General features: G+C 36.4%; 1 protein-coding gene across 2 annotated transcripts in view; it reads left to right on the top strand.

Annotated features, from left to right (window-relative positions):
• simj (simjang) overlaps positions 1-16,340 on the top strand; it is a 164,023-nt gene that overhangs the window by 67,514 nt on the left and 80,169 nt on the right. For both annotated transcript variants that reach the window (XM_067145897.2, XM_067145896.2), the window contains exons 5-6: positions 14,160-14,286; positions 14,372-14,511. In XM_067145897.2, the coding sequence (XP_067001998.1) occupies positions 14,160-14,286; positions 14,372-14,511 (267 nt within the window). The remainder of the gene's footprint in view (positions 1-14,159; positions 14,287-14,371; positions 14,512-16,340) is intronic.

Here is a 16,340-nt window from a genome sequence, read left to right as displayed (position 1 = left end):
TTATACCAAAAGATGTCTGTAAAAAAAAAACATTATAACATTATAAAATACACACTATTAAATGAAGAATGACATGTTTCGTTCTTAAAAGATCATCGGATTCTATCAGGTGGAGTGGAGACAAAGCAGGACATTATTAAGATAAATTCTAGAATTTAAGTTCCTTAATATTAAATAGAGATAAACATAAATATTATTTCTAAATATTTGAGTTTGATTTGATAGAATCTGATGATGTTTCTTTAAGAACGAAACATGTCATTCTTTGTTTAGTAGTGTGGATTTTTATCCCTTGTTTAATGTTTTTTACAGGTATATTGTTGTATAATATTATATTTCGTCTGTGTGTTCGGCAGACTGAAGAGGTTTTAAGTTACATATAATCTACATAGTCGCATGTCCCTAAGAAGTCTTGCCAACATGAAAAGAAACACAATAGGATAAACACAAAGACAGGTCATTTTCTGTTTCTAAGTTTGTTCTATGTTCCCAATCTTTACCACCTGACAGCCAAGATTTGAACTTGAGGCAGAATTTTCATATGATAAATATCTGTATCTGGACAGACATTTAGCCATAAATTCTGTACCAAAACGTTTCTGCTTCCCAGCTTCATCAGATGGGCAGCCTTCAATACTCGTTGAGGGGCCATCTTGATAGATCTTCCATCTTGACACTGGAAGTGTGGGACAAGAAGAAACATGGAAAAAGGGAAGGGACCTTGAGATAAAGACGAAAACAGGTGGTAAAGATTGGGAACATAGAACAAACTTAGAAACAGAAAATGACCTGTCTTTGTGTTTATCCTATTGTGTTTCTTTTCATGTTCCTGTATCTCTTTATATGACTTACATGGGTAGAAAGGTGGGGTCATTTCCAAAATTTAGTCAAATCGGAGAACCTTGCACTTAGCTTCAACCTGCCATCCTACAAATTGGTTGGAGGTAGATAATCTGTTGCCAGTTTGGTCAAGTGGGGTATAGCTCAAAACAGTGGACCGATGTCTTGTATCTTTTATGTCTAGATTTGATAACATGTTGAGCTGTCCCACCCTATACTAATTGCTCAGAATGGCCGTATGATAGCAATATTGCAATATTGGCAAGACAACTTTCATCCACTTGAAACTTACTGGAGTTTTTATTTCCAGACCAATTTTATTGAACTGTTCATGAATGGTAAGAAGCTGAATATTTTTGTATTTATTTGATGGCAAAGGTGGAAGTTTGATTTACATAACGTAAATAAATAAATAAATAAATATCACCTTATTTTCTTGACACGGCATAAGCCCAAAAGCCTATATCATGTCTATAAGTACGGGCCGTGAAAGCATCAATGGTAACATATTAAAATAAATTTTAATCAAACAGCGTGAATCTGAAAGATCTACAGTAAAACCTTGTTAAAATGTTTCTGCAGAGGACAAAGAAAGATAAAGTGTTTTAACAAGAAAACTTACTATTGAATACACGAATTAAATTTATCTAACAGTGATATGGAAACACTTGATACGGTTTTTGATGACATGAGTGCATTTTACTTTGTGTATGTATGGGGTGCACTGGAAGCTGTTATCTACTTTTTTTGAAAATGAGAGAAAAATATTAAAAGGTGTGAAAAACACAAGAAAACAAAACTGAAAACCTTTTCCACTGGGGCATATAAAATAACAGCACGGTATTTAGAGGTATGAAAAACACGAGACAAAATGTATGAAAACATTTGCACTGGGGCCCATAAAAGTATCAACATATTATTGAAGGTCACGCTCTTTCTAATATAAATATAATTTAATTAATTATTATTTTAATTAATAGAGAAATGTACACTCAAGTTTGAGCATCAAATAAATTTCACATTTCAGTCTTAGCTGTAGTCTGTAATTGTCCTGGTTCTTTTCGTGCATGTTATGATGTGATGTCTACTACACTTCTGTCCACACAAAGTGCACTTACAATCTTCGCCTGGCTCATGGAACTTCTGGTTTACGCATATCTTGTGGTGAAACCCATGTATGGAGAGTTGTGTTATCATGTGGCGCTGTGTGTTGCACTCTCTAGTCCATCTATCGTCCGTCATCGCTGGTGTGGCATAGAAGTCGAGGTCAATTTCACTTTTCTTCCTTTCCCTGATGTTTACTAGTGCCTTGCTTGCTTCCGGTGATTGTAGGTAGAATTGTGATCGTATGTCTTCTATGAAATACGTCTCCCGCATCATTTCGTATACCATCCGGGATGGCACTGTCTTTCCAACTTGGGTAATCCTCTTCATGAACATTGCTTTTATTATTTCTATTGTCATCAGATCTCCGATCTTCAGCTTTTCCCACTCTATCTCAATTCCATATGTTATCACTGGCGCTACTGTCGCCTTGAAAAGTCTCATCGCCGTGCTGATTGATAGGTTTGAAATGTTTTGGATGCTGTATGAGGCTCTGATTGCTGCTGCCGTTCTTTCTTGAATATGTATACCAAAGGACGCCGCCGTAGTATGTAGTGTTATTCCCAAATATTTGTGATTTCGTACCTTTTGTAATGGCTCTTGGTGTAATGTTATGTTGTCTTTGGGCGTTGATTTCCCACCTTTTCTGAAGGTCATTTGTAGTGTCTTTTCTTCATTTATCTGTAGGCTGTTTTCCTCCGCCCAGGTCTCTAGTCTGCGGACTGCCCCTTGCACCTCCTCCTTTTCTTTCGCTCCGATCAGCATGTCATCTGCTTATAGGATCAGCTCTGCTTTTGATCCTTCCTCTACTGTGCGGTTCACATCTGCTGTATAAATGTTGAAAAGTGTGGGACTCATGGAATCCCTTTGCATAACTCCGTTCATCTGTATTATGTCTTCAGAAATTTCTACGTTGTTGTTTATTCAGATTATGTTCCTCTGTAGACATGCTTCAACTATTCTCACTAGTGGGTCTCTGTCGCCGATTGTCAATTTCATTTTCTCGATTAGCTTTCGCCTGTATATAGGATAATATCTTTTGTTTATTTCCACCTATTCAATACATTACAAGAAGTTGGCATTTACTTTAAAACATTATTCAGATGAGACATGTTTCGCCTCTCACTGTGAGGCATCTTCAGTCATTATCAAAAACCTTATTATTTTACCAGGCATCTGGTTAAAGATAAGGTTTTTGATAATGACTGAAGATGCCTCACAGTGAGAGGCGAAACATGTCTCATCTGAATAATGTTTTAAAGTAAATGCCAACTTCTTGTAATGTATTGAATAGGTGGAAATAAACAAAAGATATTATCCTATATACAGTTTATGAAACTTTCAATACGGACGAAAAATGATTTTCATCACTTGTAATAGCTTTCGCCTGTCGATTGAGTCGAATGCCTTCTTGAAATCAACAAAGACTGTGTGATATTTCCCTCCTTTGTGTCTTAAGGCTTCTTCTACCTGATTTATTAGGTATTTCACTGCCTGGACTGTGCTCCTGCCTTTCATAAAACCGAATCGATTTTCTGGAATGTACCCACTGAAGGCTTCCATAAATACAATGTTAAAGCCTTATGTTTCAGACCAGTGGATTGTCAAACATTGTTTTCTGGGCACAGTTTCCAACCATGAATCATCTGGAGCTTACACTCACCCATGTGCGAGAGAATAACTTTGGCTGCCTGGCATTGGTTCAGGCAGACTTGAGTTAAAGATGTGTTTTAATATTCACGCCAACTGAATGCATTTAAGATGCTGATGCCTGTCCACTTCCTGAAGGATTTTAATTTTGTCTTCATTTCTAATCAATTTCATGACTTTTTCCATATCCATAACTAGCCTATCACAAGACAAAATAATTTACACCATGCCAGTCAACCTCTCATGATTATGTTCCTAATCCGTAGGTATGCTATCACACGGCAAATATTCACTACCCTTCACTGTACCTCTCATCATCAGAATATATTTCTAACTTGTCTAACTTCTAACCGAAACGCAAATACAAGCACAAACAGGCTAACTGGGTTATTCAACAATCTTACTGTTAACCAGCAAGCAAAATTGAACTTTGCTGAGGCTAAAGGCTTACTCCCCAAAGATGCAATTTTCCTCTGAAGTCCATATTTAGGGCCTTTATCTGGAGTTCGTAAATTAGGGCCTTTTCCCATTGTTGCACAAATTTCCCCGACCTGCCTCATGTGGCAAGGGTTTTTATCTACTTTGGAAATATTGTTCTTTTTACAAACGACATTTTCAGGGCTGGGAAAAATATTATCATACTAAGCAGTGATAGTAAATATTTGTGACTCTTAAGTGAGGTGCTTTTTATATAGATCTAGCACGATGGGAATCGGGGCTTCAAATTTATATCATACTGTACGAGAAAACATCTTAATGGGGAACGCACTAACAAGGCTTCACTGTATGTCTATTATTCCTGAGCTTGTAATGGAGTTTGAATAACTACTCGTCATGGTACTATGTTGTCTCTATTACATTCATGCCTTCACATCATTTGTCTGCATCTCCGAGTGTTGAATATCGTAACTGTATGGGCTTTTCATTAAATTGCTGATGGTGAGCCATCTAGTGGTGGATTTAGTACTAACAATTCGAAGTGAGTAGTTGGTGCTGCTATCTGGGCGCCAAGAAGATAAGCTTGCTTGGCCGTGAACCGTGCTCTAACAATCAACGTGAGCAGTTGTTCTGTTTCTTGGCTTTTAAACTGGAAGACGCGTTGAGCTAATCTCTGCTGGTTGTGCCTTAAAGATACAAATTATCTTACAAGAAGGGAAGATGGTGTGGATATTTGATCCCGGCTGATGGATTCTCCATCTGGCATAAGTGCCGAAGATGTGGTTTTTTTTTTTTTTTTTTTGAAACGATTTAATTTTTCGTAAACACCGACCTCGTAAGTAGCTTCATTGGATGTCATGACTGTTTTAACTGAGGAACTAATCCTGTTATTTTATGGTGCTAAGATGCTGACCACTTAAGTCTACGATATGTGAGAATTTCTAAAGGTGATGTTCGGATTATTTGTGGGTTAAAAAAAAAAAAAAAAATTAGAGTCGAAAACAGGTCATTGTCGTTAACTTGTAATGTGAAAATATTTGAGGTTTCAATTTAATTTAAGAAGATAATTATATGTTAATTTTTGCTTCTGCATTCAGTTATATTAGGTTTCGTGCACGAAAGGAATAATTATGTTCAAGGAGCTCCGACAAGATGGTGTACGAATTAATTGTATAACCTTAAAAGCCTGGTTTTATTTCTTTTCTTGTTTTAAAACATAATCAAATATTTATTATTTAAAATATTTTCAAACCATTTCGGGCTGTTAAAAGAAAACTTGTGCTTTAAATGAAAGCTGATCTAATGACTTACTCGGTACATCGTGTTCTCATTTTAATCATGGTGGTTGTCCTGTGTAACACAGCTGTGTAATAGAATGCAAACGCAATGGGGGCGTTGCTGTGTTGAATCTGACATTTGAGTGTCGGCTTATTATTGTGGTCTTGACGTTCATCTGTATTGGGAATAGTTGCGTGCATTGGATCATTTCTGCTGTATTTGACTTACTCCTTCGATTTTAGTTATCGTCTCTGGGGAATTTTGGATTATTTAATCCTACTTCTGTATTTTATTGCATGTTCGTGAATTATTTCTTCGATTTGTGATATTGTGTGTTTGGTTGATCCTTACTGTTTTCACGCAACCTCCGAAAACCGAGATAGTCTATTAGATAGGTTTTCATTCTCCATTCTATAATGGTGGATTTAATTATTTAATTTTCAACTGAACCTCGTTCATTTATTATTCTAAAGAGGACTTCTGTTTTCATTCAGCAATTATTGATATAAGGATTTTACTTTCTACTGGGTTATTCGTTTAATTGATCTAAATAGAATTCAGTATTTATCGTATTTTTAAATCAATTAAAAAAACATTAATTTTGAGGTCGGTAAATTATAAATGTTTTGGTATTATTAAAGTTTTCTTAAATGAATCAAGGAATTATTATTTCAGTCAATTAGTTAAGCTTATTTTTAGTTGATTCGCTTGGCCTCTTGAGTCCAGTGCTTCCTCAATCAGCGACGGCCTTTTGGTTGGGATAATTGTAAGTTTTTCCTTTGATTTATTTATTTATTTATCCCTGGTCGTGCTAACACTCTTGACCTTTACTTACGTTGTGAGAAGCTTTGGAAATATTAACCAACGTATTTTAAGTTAATTCATAGGCAAGAATAAATACGTTCTTTTCTTTACTAAACACCGGTTTGTCTAAACATTGTAAGAAGTTGGAACTTATTCTACTACAGCAAAAGGGAATTGATTATTTTTATGGCTGTAAATTGGAATGTTCTGGAGGATGTAGATTCTTCAACATTTAAAGGTATTCACTGAATTATTTTCTCTTATAAGTTTTATTTTAAAAGAACAAACAACGTAGATTTGGCGGAAGTAATAATAATGGCAGCTGGGCTGATTCTTATTGGCAGTTAGGTGACAGAGTTGCCAATGGGTATGTGGGAAACTGGGAGTGAAATTTCTAGATCCTAATGGGTGGGTAGGAGATAGGGATCTGCGCTCAGATGGCCTTCACTTAAACCGCAGTGGTACGTATAAGTTAGGAAATTTGTTTGGAAGGGTAATAGGGAGGTACATTCAGGAAAACGGGGTGGCCTAGGGAGCGGTGATAAGGGAACAGGGAACTGGAAATCAAGTAGGGATGACATAAAATTGTTAGTGTTGAACTGTAGAAGTATTGTAAAGAAAGGAAAAGAATTGAGTAATTTAATAGATGTATATCTACCAGATATTGTAATAGGAGTGAATCATGGCTTAGAAATGATATAATGGATGCAGAAATTTTCTCATGGAACTGGAGTGTGTATCGTAGAGATAGGATAGGAATGGTGGGAGGGAGAGTATTCATTCTGGTGAAAGAAGAATTTGTAAGCTACGAAAAAGTTAAAGATGAGTCACATGAAATTCTAGGTGTAAGGCTCATTTCTAAAGATAATAGGCAACTTGATATATTTGGAGTGTACAGACCGGGAAAGGGTAGAACTGACACGGATTCAGAATTATTTGATAAGATAATCAGCTATGTAGGAAACGACAAGGAAAGAAATGTGATTGTAGCAGGAGATCTGAATTTACCAGGTGTCAGTTGGGAAGGTAATGCGAATGACAGGAAGCATGACCAACAAATGGCAAATAAGTTAATAAGGGAAGGACAGCTGATTCAGAAAGTGATGGAACCAACCAGAGGGAAACATATCCTGGATGTGGTGCTGATAAAACCAGATGGGCTCTATAGAGAAACAGAAGTAACAGAAGGTATTAGTGATCATGAAGCTGTTTTTGTCGTAGTTAAAAATAAATGTGATAGAAAGGAAGGTCTTAAAAGTAGGACTATTAGGCAGTACCATATGGCTGATAAAGCAGGCATGAGGCAGTTTCTAAAAAGGAACTATGATCGGTGGAAAACGGTAAATAAAAATGTAAACAGACTCTGGGATGGGTTTAAAGAAATTGTTGAGGAATGCAAAAACAGGTTTGTACCTTTAAGGGAGGTAAGGAATGGTAAAGATCCACCTTATTATAATAGAGAAATAAAGAGACTAAGAAGGAGGTGCAGACTGGAAAGAAATAGTTAGCAATGGCTGTGGAAGTAAGGAGAAATTGAAGGAACTTACTAGAAAATTGAATCTAGCAAAGAAGGCAGCTAAGGATAACATGATGGCAAGCATAATTGGCAGTCATACAAATTTTATTGAAAAAACGGAAGGGTATGTATAGGTATTTTAAGGCAGAAATAGGTTCCAAGAATGACATTCCAGGAATAATTAATGAACAAGGGGAGTGTGTATGTGAGGATCTTCAAAAGGCAGAAGTATTCAGTCAGCAGTATGTAAAGATTGTTGGTTACAAGGATAATGTCCAGATAGATGAGGAGACTAAGACTAAAGAAGTATTAAAATTTACATATGACAACAATGACATTTACAGTAAGATACAAAAGTTGAAAACTGGAAAAGCAGCTGGAACTTATAAGATTTCTGGGGATATACTAAAGACAATGGGTTGGAATATACTACCATATCTGAAGTTCTTATTTGATTATTGTTTGGTCAGAAGAGGTATACCAGATGAATGGAGAGTTGCTATAGTAGCCCCTGTATATAAAGGAAAGGGTGATAGACATAAAGCTGAAAATTACAGGCCAGTAAGTTTGAGATGCATTGTATGTAAGCTTTGGGAAGGCATTCTTTCTGTTATATTAGACATGTTTGTGAAACTAATAGCTGGTTCGATAGAAGGCAGTTCGGTTTTAGGAAAGGTTATTCCACTGGAGCTCAACTTGTAGGATTCCAGCAAGATATAGCAGATATCTTGGATTCTGGAGGTCAAATGGATTGTATCGCGATTGACCTGTCTAAAGCATTTGATAGAGTGGATCATGGGAAACTACTGGCTAAAATGAGTGCAATTGGACTAGACAAAAGAGTGACTGAATGGGTTGCTATATTTCTAGAAAATAGATCTCAGAGAATTTTTTTTTTTTTTTGCTAGTTGCTTTACGTCGCACCGACACAGATAGGTCTTATGGCGACGGTGGGACGGGAAAGGACTGGGAGTAGGAAGGAAGCAGCCATGGCCTTAATTAAGGTACAGCCCCTGCATTTGCCTGGTATGAAAATGGGAAACCACGGAAAACCATTTTCATGGCTGCCGACAGTGGGGTTCGAACCTACTATCTCCCGAATACTGGATACTGATGCGGTAGGCTATATTAAAGTCTCTGTGGGCGTCATTAGACCATCATCTATGATCTATCAGAATGTAATTTTATTTGGTCAATTGCCAGAATGTACTGCCACCACTGCCATGATCTATCATAGATGATGGTCTAATGACACCCACAGAGACTTTAATATAGCCTACCGCATCAACATTCCCAATAAATATCATCTTAAAAAGGAACCAGGCCACAAAAAACAACTCTTCAAATCTATAGGCGAATAATGAAAACCAACAGTTATTAACTACAAGAACCAAATTTTTTTTTAACAATACGCCATATGACAACTAAATGGAATGTGTTTTCTGATTTTTATTTTCATTGTAATATCTTTTATTATGTCATAGTCCTCAGACGATTGGCATGTTTTGGACTCCAGTATTGTCACCAATAATGTCAAATAACAGCATACTACATTTTTTATTGTAATAGTTGTCTCCAATGTATTTTATACGACTTAGTTTTTAACAACATTCACAGATTATTTCCAATCAGGTACCTGATCTATTCTAAGGTTGAAAATATAGCTGATGATGGCCACTGTTGATGGGCGAAATATACTAATTTTATGTCAACAATTTTAATAAGGACAATGTCCTAATTTTTAAAAATTGTATTGTATTGAATAGGTGGATGAATATTAAAACATACAAGTGTTATTTAATGTAAGTGGTATGTTCCGAGCTGTCAGCGGAGAGATGGCGTGGAATGACATTAGTAGACGAATAAGTTTGAGTGGCGTTTATAAAAGTAGGAAACATCACAATATGAAGATAAAGTTGGAATTCAAGAGGACAAACTGGGGAAAATATACATTTATGGGAAGGGGAGTTAGGGATTGGAATAACTTACCAAGGGAGACGTTCAATAAATTTCCATTTTCTTTGAAATCATTTAGGAAAAGGCTAGGAAAACATGTAGGGAATCTGCCACCTGGGCGACTGCCCTAAATGCAGATCAGTGTTGATTGATTGATTGATTGATTGATTGATTGATTGAATGCACGCATCGCATGAAAATTTTATCTCTGTTCTAAATTATTCACCATGTTGTTGGATTTAAATCATTATACTTAATGGGTGTACATTTAGTAATATCAAATATTAGCAGGAGATAATTCAGACCAGTGCCACATGTTGTGTAAGTTGCGCCTACCAGTCCACGTATCATTGCTATAATATATTCAGTATTGTGCCCGGTTGTACCAGTTGATCAGTACAGTTTTATTTGCTTCCATGGTTTTATTATTCTGTAGTGTTTATTGTCTTGTATTATGACTTCACAGAAAGGAAGGCTGAGTATTCATGTCTCGCGAGAGACCCTATTTTAACCATGGTGTCACTATCTGAGGACAAGTGAGGGAAATGTTTTATGCTACTAGACAGTCCTCTGTGAAGGAAAATGAAAACATGCAGCGCACCAGTTCACTTGTAATTCTATTTGGTCAATTGGCAGAATGTACTGCCACCACGCTCCATCTAAAAAGATATACTGTTTTAAAAATTACATGAGAAAAAAAGATGATGCTATGGAAATTGGTACATCATGGTTATCAACTCCAGTTGCGAAGCGAGATGCCTTTCAGGAAGAAGCTATCTGGCAATTTGTATGGTTACTTCTTGATAAAATTCTACACTATACCAGAATATAAATTGTAGGATAATTTTGTTAGAGAGGGAAGATACTACCACTTCGGCCATGCACACTGAAAAGGCCGGACAGACAATGCTCCCAAGGGAAAGATGCCAGTACTAATTGAGAAACGAGGAAGATTCATTGTCCAACATGCTGGCATTGCTCAAGGCTTTGTCAACGATGGTCTCCTGCTGTTTAAAGTCAAAGAAAACTGGTGATTATAAGGAGGAGATGAATTACAACCCTTCTTTTAAATTAGAAACTCAGCTTCTGCCGAATATAAAGAAAGGAAAATAGTGTCGTTTTGGACAGTGCCTCGTATCATACCATGCAGACGACAAGGCACCAACAATTGCGACTAAGAAGGGTGAAATGATCGAATGGCTCCTTCATCATGGGATTCAGTGGATCACAGCATGACAAGAGGCGTTCTGCTCAACCTTGTAGATTAACATAAACCTAGTACTGCTCAGTACTATGTCGATGAATAGGCAAAAATACACAGCCCTGAAGTAGTTAGTCTTCCCCTGTATCTTTGCCACTTTAATCCAATTGAATTAATATGGAGTCAAGTGGAAGTCTGTGTTGCGAGAAGTAACAAGACATTTACAATGACACGTAGAAAATCTTATTATGGAAACTTGAAATGAAATTCAACCCTAAGTCTGGGCAAATGCTGTGAAAGACTTCCAGAAAGATATTAAAGCAGCTGTACAACACGAGCAAATTCTTGACTGTACTGTGGACGAACTAATAATTAATGTGCATAATTCATAAAGCTATGATGATGATGATGATGATGAACAATTGAAAGCACTGTGTTAAAATGTGTTGTGTGAAAGGCTGTTGACGTTCTTTCACTTGACACGTCCCCTCCACAAGTGATATCAAAATGGTGTCCGGCTAGTGACACCATGAGGTAAGCGTATCACAACAAGGAAGTAACAAAATCAAAATGCAACCAAAACACAAAAATAAAATTAAAATGAATGTGGAAGAGTGAACATTTAGCACAAGGGACCCATTTCCCAAGGAACAAAGGGCGGGATCAACAAGGGGAACCAGAACAAGCATCTACAAGAAAACTTTGTACACCCTTTTCGAAAAACAATACTATAATTAATTCAAACATTACTACAAACTATTACAATCTTTAGCACCAAATAACTGGATGAAAAGAATTAAATTTGCCTAGTTAAAAAAATATCTAAGTTTCAAGTGAATGAAAATAAATACATAGGGCTAAGTCATACCTACAATTCCTTTTATATATATATAATTTTGGTAAATTTTTGCTTTGTAAATAAGAAAAATATATTTTATAAATACTAAGGTGAAGTTTTTAACAACAAATATACTATCTCTTAATATGAATAAATAAGTAAATAAATAACTAATTTAAGTAAATAGTACCAAATCTACGAAAACATTAAAATTTTCTGGAATGAAATACTAACCCAAGCGACCTAACTGATAAAGGAGCTCCTTAAATAAACCTAAATATATCATTTTAGCTGATATCTACATTTAAAATAAATTAATTTTCTAAGGACCATTATTAGTGGAAGGTTCACAACACCAAACGCATAGTAGAAAATGCTAAATGCAAAATGCGTTGCCCGAATCAATCACAAAGACATCCCTGACGAAAAATATCAGTCACATAGCATATCCCAGAAATAGAACCGAATAACGTAGTCAAATTTGGCATCACCAACATAAAACCACAAACCGAAGTAAACGAGAAGTCATCGTTCATATGTCGTACACTTCAAGAGAGAACCGGCCAGGTAATACCAAAGTTAGTAATCACATCCTCAAATACACACATGTAAGAGAGCAATAACAATAGGTCCTAACACAACGGCATTCAGAAGCAGACTCTCCAGGTGATAAAATAATAATAACAATAATACAACGGTTACGTAACGACCAGACAAAGATAAGAACAGATAACCAACAATGACAGCAGATACGGATCGAGAAGATAAGGCGACACAGCAAAGCAAGAATGATGAATGTATTGAGCCTTCCATTAACAATGTCCTTACATACTGCAGAAACACTATTCGTAAAATGAATAATAAGAAAATTGGTGTCACCAAATAGCCCAAAATATACTTATCTACCTTAACTTACACTATAATAATAATAATTATTATTATTATTAGGGAAAATTAGTGTCCACGGAGATTGCTCGGTGCACAATTCAACATGTTCTCTTACAGAGGAGAAACGAACCTGTAATAACATAATGAAAATAAATAGAACAAGATGTCACCCAAAATATGTCGCACACCGGCAGAATTTACAAGCACGGGCAGCAATAATTCAAATGAAAACACTAGCATGAAGGGAACATAACTAGAAACACACATAAAATTTAGCAGAAATAAAATAAATAATATGCAAAATAAAATGGAAAAGACCCAAACGCACTAAAGGTTTAATGGACATCACAATGCACGTACTACGACTCCAAAATTCGAGTGCACGTGACAAAAATGAACAGACATAATTACGCCTTGCAAAAATAAGTACTTGCAACTACGAGGCGCCTACAAAATTTTGCAAAACATATCCACAAATAAATAAGAAGTACTACTTAGATGAATGACGAACACAATTACCTACTAATCCAAAAATGAACGGTGCACCGAGCAAGTACTATGTCACACGACCAAATTAATACTACCTTAAACACTACATCTTTTACAACAAATTAAATATAACTAAATTTTTATATGTATAATTAATCCCTGAAACGGGATGTACCACTACACTTTATCCTATTCCCATAGCAAAGAAATCTTCTTGCAATATAGCGTAGACGTTACAAAGCATCTAACTCCAGTCGGTTCAAAATGCAGACAACCAAGCAGACAGTCGTTTTCAGAAAGCCGAGCACACGGAGCACAGGTGTGAGTGCAGAAAGTTAGGCGCTATCTGTCCAACAGCGTTCATACTCACCACAAGTTCCACAGTGCGTGGATAGATAGCGTTAACGTACACTTATCAGGCAGTGGAATGCACTATGTTACCAACCTAGGAGTGTCAAATGTGCCGTGCCAGTGGCCCAACAATACATACCACAAGTCCAAATATATTATACAGGAATACGAAGACGTACACCGACAGATTTCAAGTTTATTTATTAATTGTAATGCCACACACTCTCTGCAGTGGAAATAATAGTCTTATTTAAAACTCACTTGTGACAGGTCATAGTGTTGGACATAGGACAGATAAACAATCTGAATAATTACCGGTTAAGATATCTGGTTATCAATTCAGTTTTGAAGTGGACTTGAACTATGAAGTGCCATTTCCTAAAGCCAATGTATGTTATCATTATCACCATCGTCCTATATTCAACAGTGTTGGAATCTTCTGCATTTGTGCCTGTACCTACGGTGAGTGTATTCATTAGACTTGGTATTGCTTGTAGATAATTTGCTAGAGCCTGGTGTTTATTGAATTGTAATGAAACAAAATAATTCCATTTTGATAAAATAAGTTGCAATATAGTCTTCTGTATAGTTGAATATTGAAGCAATGTTACAGTACCTCGTAGATCGCATCTATGGGTTATGGCACCGTCGTTCAAAACGTAAATCAGCTGATGCTGTTGTTGGCAGTGCACCTCAGTTGTTCCAGGCTCCCGCCAAATCTGTCATGTTTGTTCATTAAAAATGAAAACCATAGTTGCTTTACTGTTCCATATTTTCAAATTCATGTGCGTGTTATCTTTTTGTAGCAGCCACCTCCATCTAGGCCGCCAAATATTCATCATCCTCCTCCTCTGATGATGGCTCCTAGTGTTCGAAACTCAACCACTGGTCTGGCGCCCAACATGATGATGACACAGCCAACAATATCTCGTGGTAATATTATTGTGTGTTTTGTTGTTTGCATCCTGGGCTTGTAAATGTGAAACTCAAATTTTAGACAGATTTCTTCTCCTCTTAGGTGGAAGTAATACATTAACTGTTCGTCCGCCTGTGAATACTCCTCCGAATGTGGTGATGGGCTACCCTGTCGGATCAGGGGATCGTACAACCAAGGAGTCACACCATTCACCTGCGCCTTCCATCATTCCACAGCAACAGGTTAGAGTAAGAATAGTTATATTGAGTTAATTCTGGATGTCAGAGGTAAACTAACTGAGCAAGTTGGCCATGTAGTTAGGGTCACGCAGCTCTGAACTTGCATTCGGAAGATATTGGATTCAAATCCCACGGTCGGCAGCCCTGACGATGGTTTTCCATGGTTTCCCATCTTCACACCAGGTAAATGCTGGGGCTGTATCTTAAGTACACGACAACTACCTTCCCAATCCTAGCCCTTTCTTATCTGTCCTTTGCATAAAAAAAACTTTGATTTGTTAGTGCGATGTTAAACAAGTATTAAAAAAATAGATTTATCATAAATGTAAAAATGATAATTTTGAGGTATGTGACTTGTTTTGTTCGAGTCTTGTTATGGTTACACTATTGTATGTTTCACAGGAATGAAGATAAGCTATGTGATACTACAATTGTATGTGCAAGGAGAACCCAGTGATAAGCAATAGTAATTGATCATACAAGAGTTCAACCTTATACTGTCCACCGCACTCCTTATCGTATTGGCCCTTATGATAGTTTACCATGGTCAGAATTGTCAATTCAACCTGTTTTAAAGGTAGCAAAATATGCAAATCAGGAGCTGCTTTCTGCTTTCCTGTGAAGTAAGTGAAATGTCGCTTACAATAGTTTATCTCTGACATCCAAAATTGTCGTACTTATTTAAAATGTTCAAATGAAGGTCACTAAAAATTTAAACAACATTTGCTCATAATCTGTGTACAATTGCTACACTTTACATATATATACTAAACTAGCTTTGGTACCTGTCATTGATGGGACAACCACTCCTCATTGTTCCTCCAGATCTCAAAACACATCAGAGGGCATGCCTCTACCTGTCAGCGGTTTTTTGTAACTTACTCACTTTCTTGCCCTCTTTGGCCCTTTGAATTTTCATATTCTTTTGCATTATTGCTGATCTTGATTTGATCTCTTCCTTCCTATATAAAAGAAAGCCATGCATCGGGTTAATATTCAAAAACTACTAACAGTTTTACAAAGCCTCTAAAATGTTGCTGGAATGATCTCCATAGCAACTCTCTTTACAGTCTAGAGTTAGATTCTTGCTCTTGGACTTCAGTTCAGCACGACTGCCTCTGATATTTCCCTTATTTTTGGCTGTATCCCCATGTGCTATTTTCATGTAAAACGAACTGTATGAGAGAGATTTATACTCTAGCACCTCCTCCTGCTGAAATTCTTTGAACAACTTATAGCTAAGTTCTAAACAGAATACCAAGTTTCATTTAAATCACTTTACAATGGCGAAAAATGAGGGTATCCTCCTATTCAATACATCATATATTCCGTCATTAGACGGAGCAAACAAATTCAGACATGTTTCGGCTCGCTTGAGCCATCTTCAGTGAAAAAAATTAGGGGGGTTGGAATAATTTACATAATATAAGCTGAAAAAATGCTAAAAAAACATAATGAAAGAGTAAACAAAAAAACAAAAGGGAGCTTAGACGGAAAACAAAATTAGCACAAATATACAATATTTACATCAATATGCAGAGCAAAAAGCTTACTGCGACAAAATTCAGTGAAACAGGTGTTAATTTGAAATAATAATTGATACTAAAAACTGCGTTAACCTAAGAAACAAGGGAATGAGAAAACAAATGATGCAGATGGAAACAAATAATAGTAGCGCATGGTGAGGTTGTGGACCTCATAGTTTACAAATTATTGGTTTAAAAATGACAAAACAGTTTGAAATTGCTGTCAAAATCATCCTAGTGGAAACCCATCACATCAAATTGGTCAGGAGGAGAGCGGGAGCAAACATTTTTGAGAGAAACCAAGCC

This window comes from Anabrus simplex, chromosome 4 (assembly GCF_040414725.1).
Source record: "Anabrus simplex isolate iqAnaSimp1 chromosome 4, ASM4041472v1, whole genome shotgun sequence".
NCBI classification, from domain to species: domain Eukaryota; kingdom Metazoa; phylum Arthropoda; class Insecta; order Orthoptera; family Tettigoniidae; genus Anabrus; species Anabrus simplex.
This window is presented reverse-complemented; position numbering and strand designations above follow the sequence as displayed.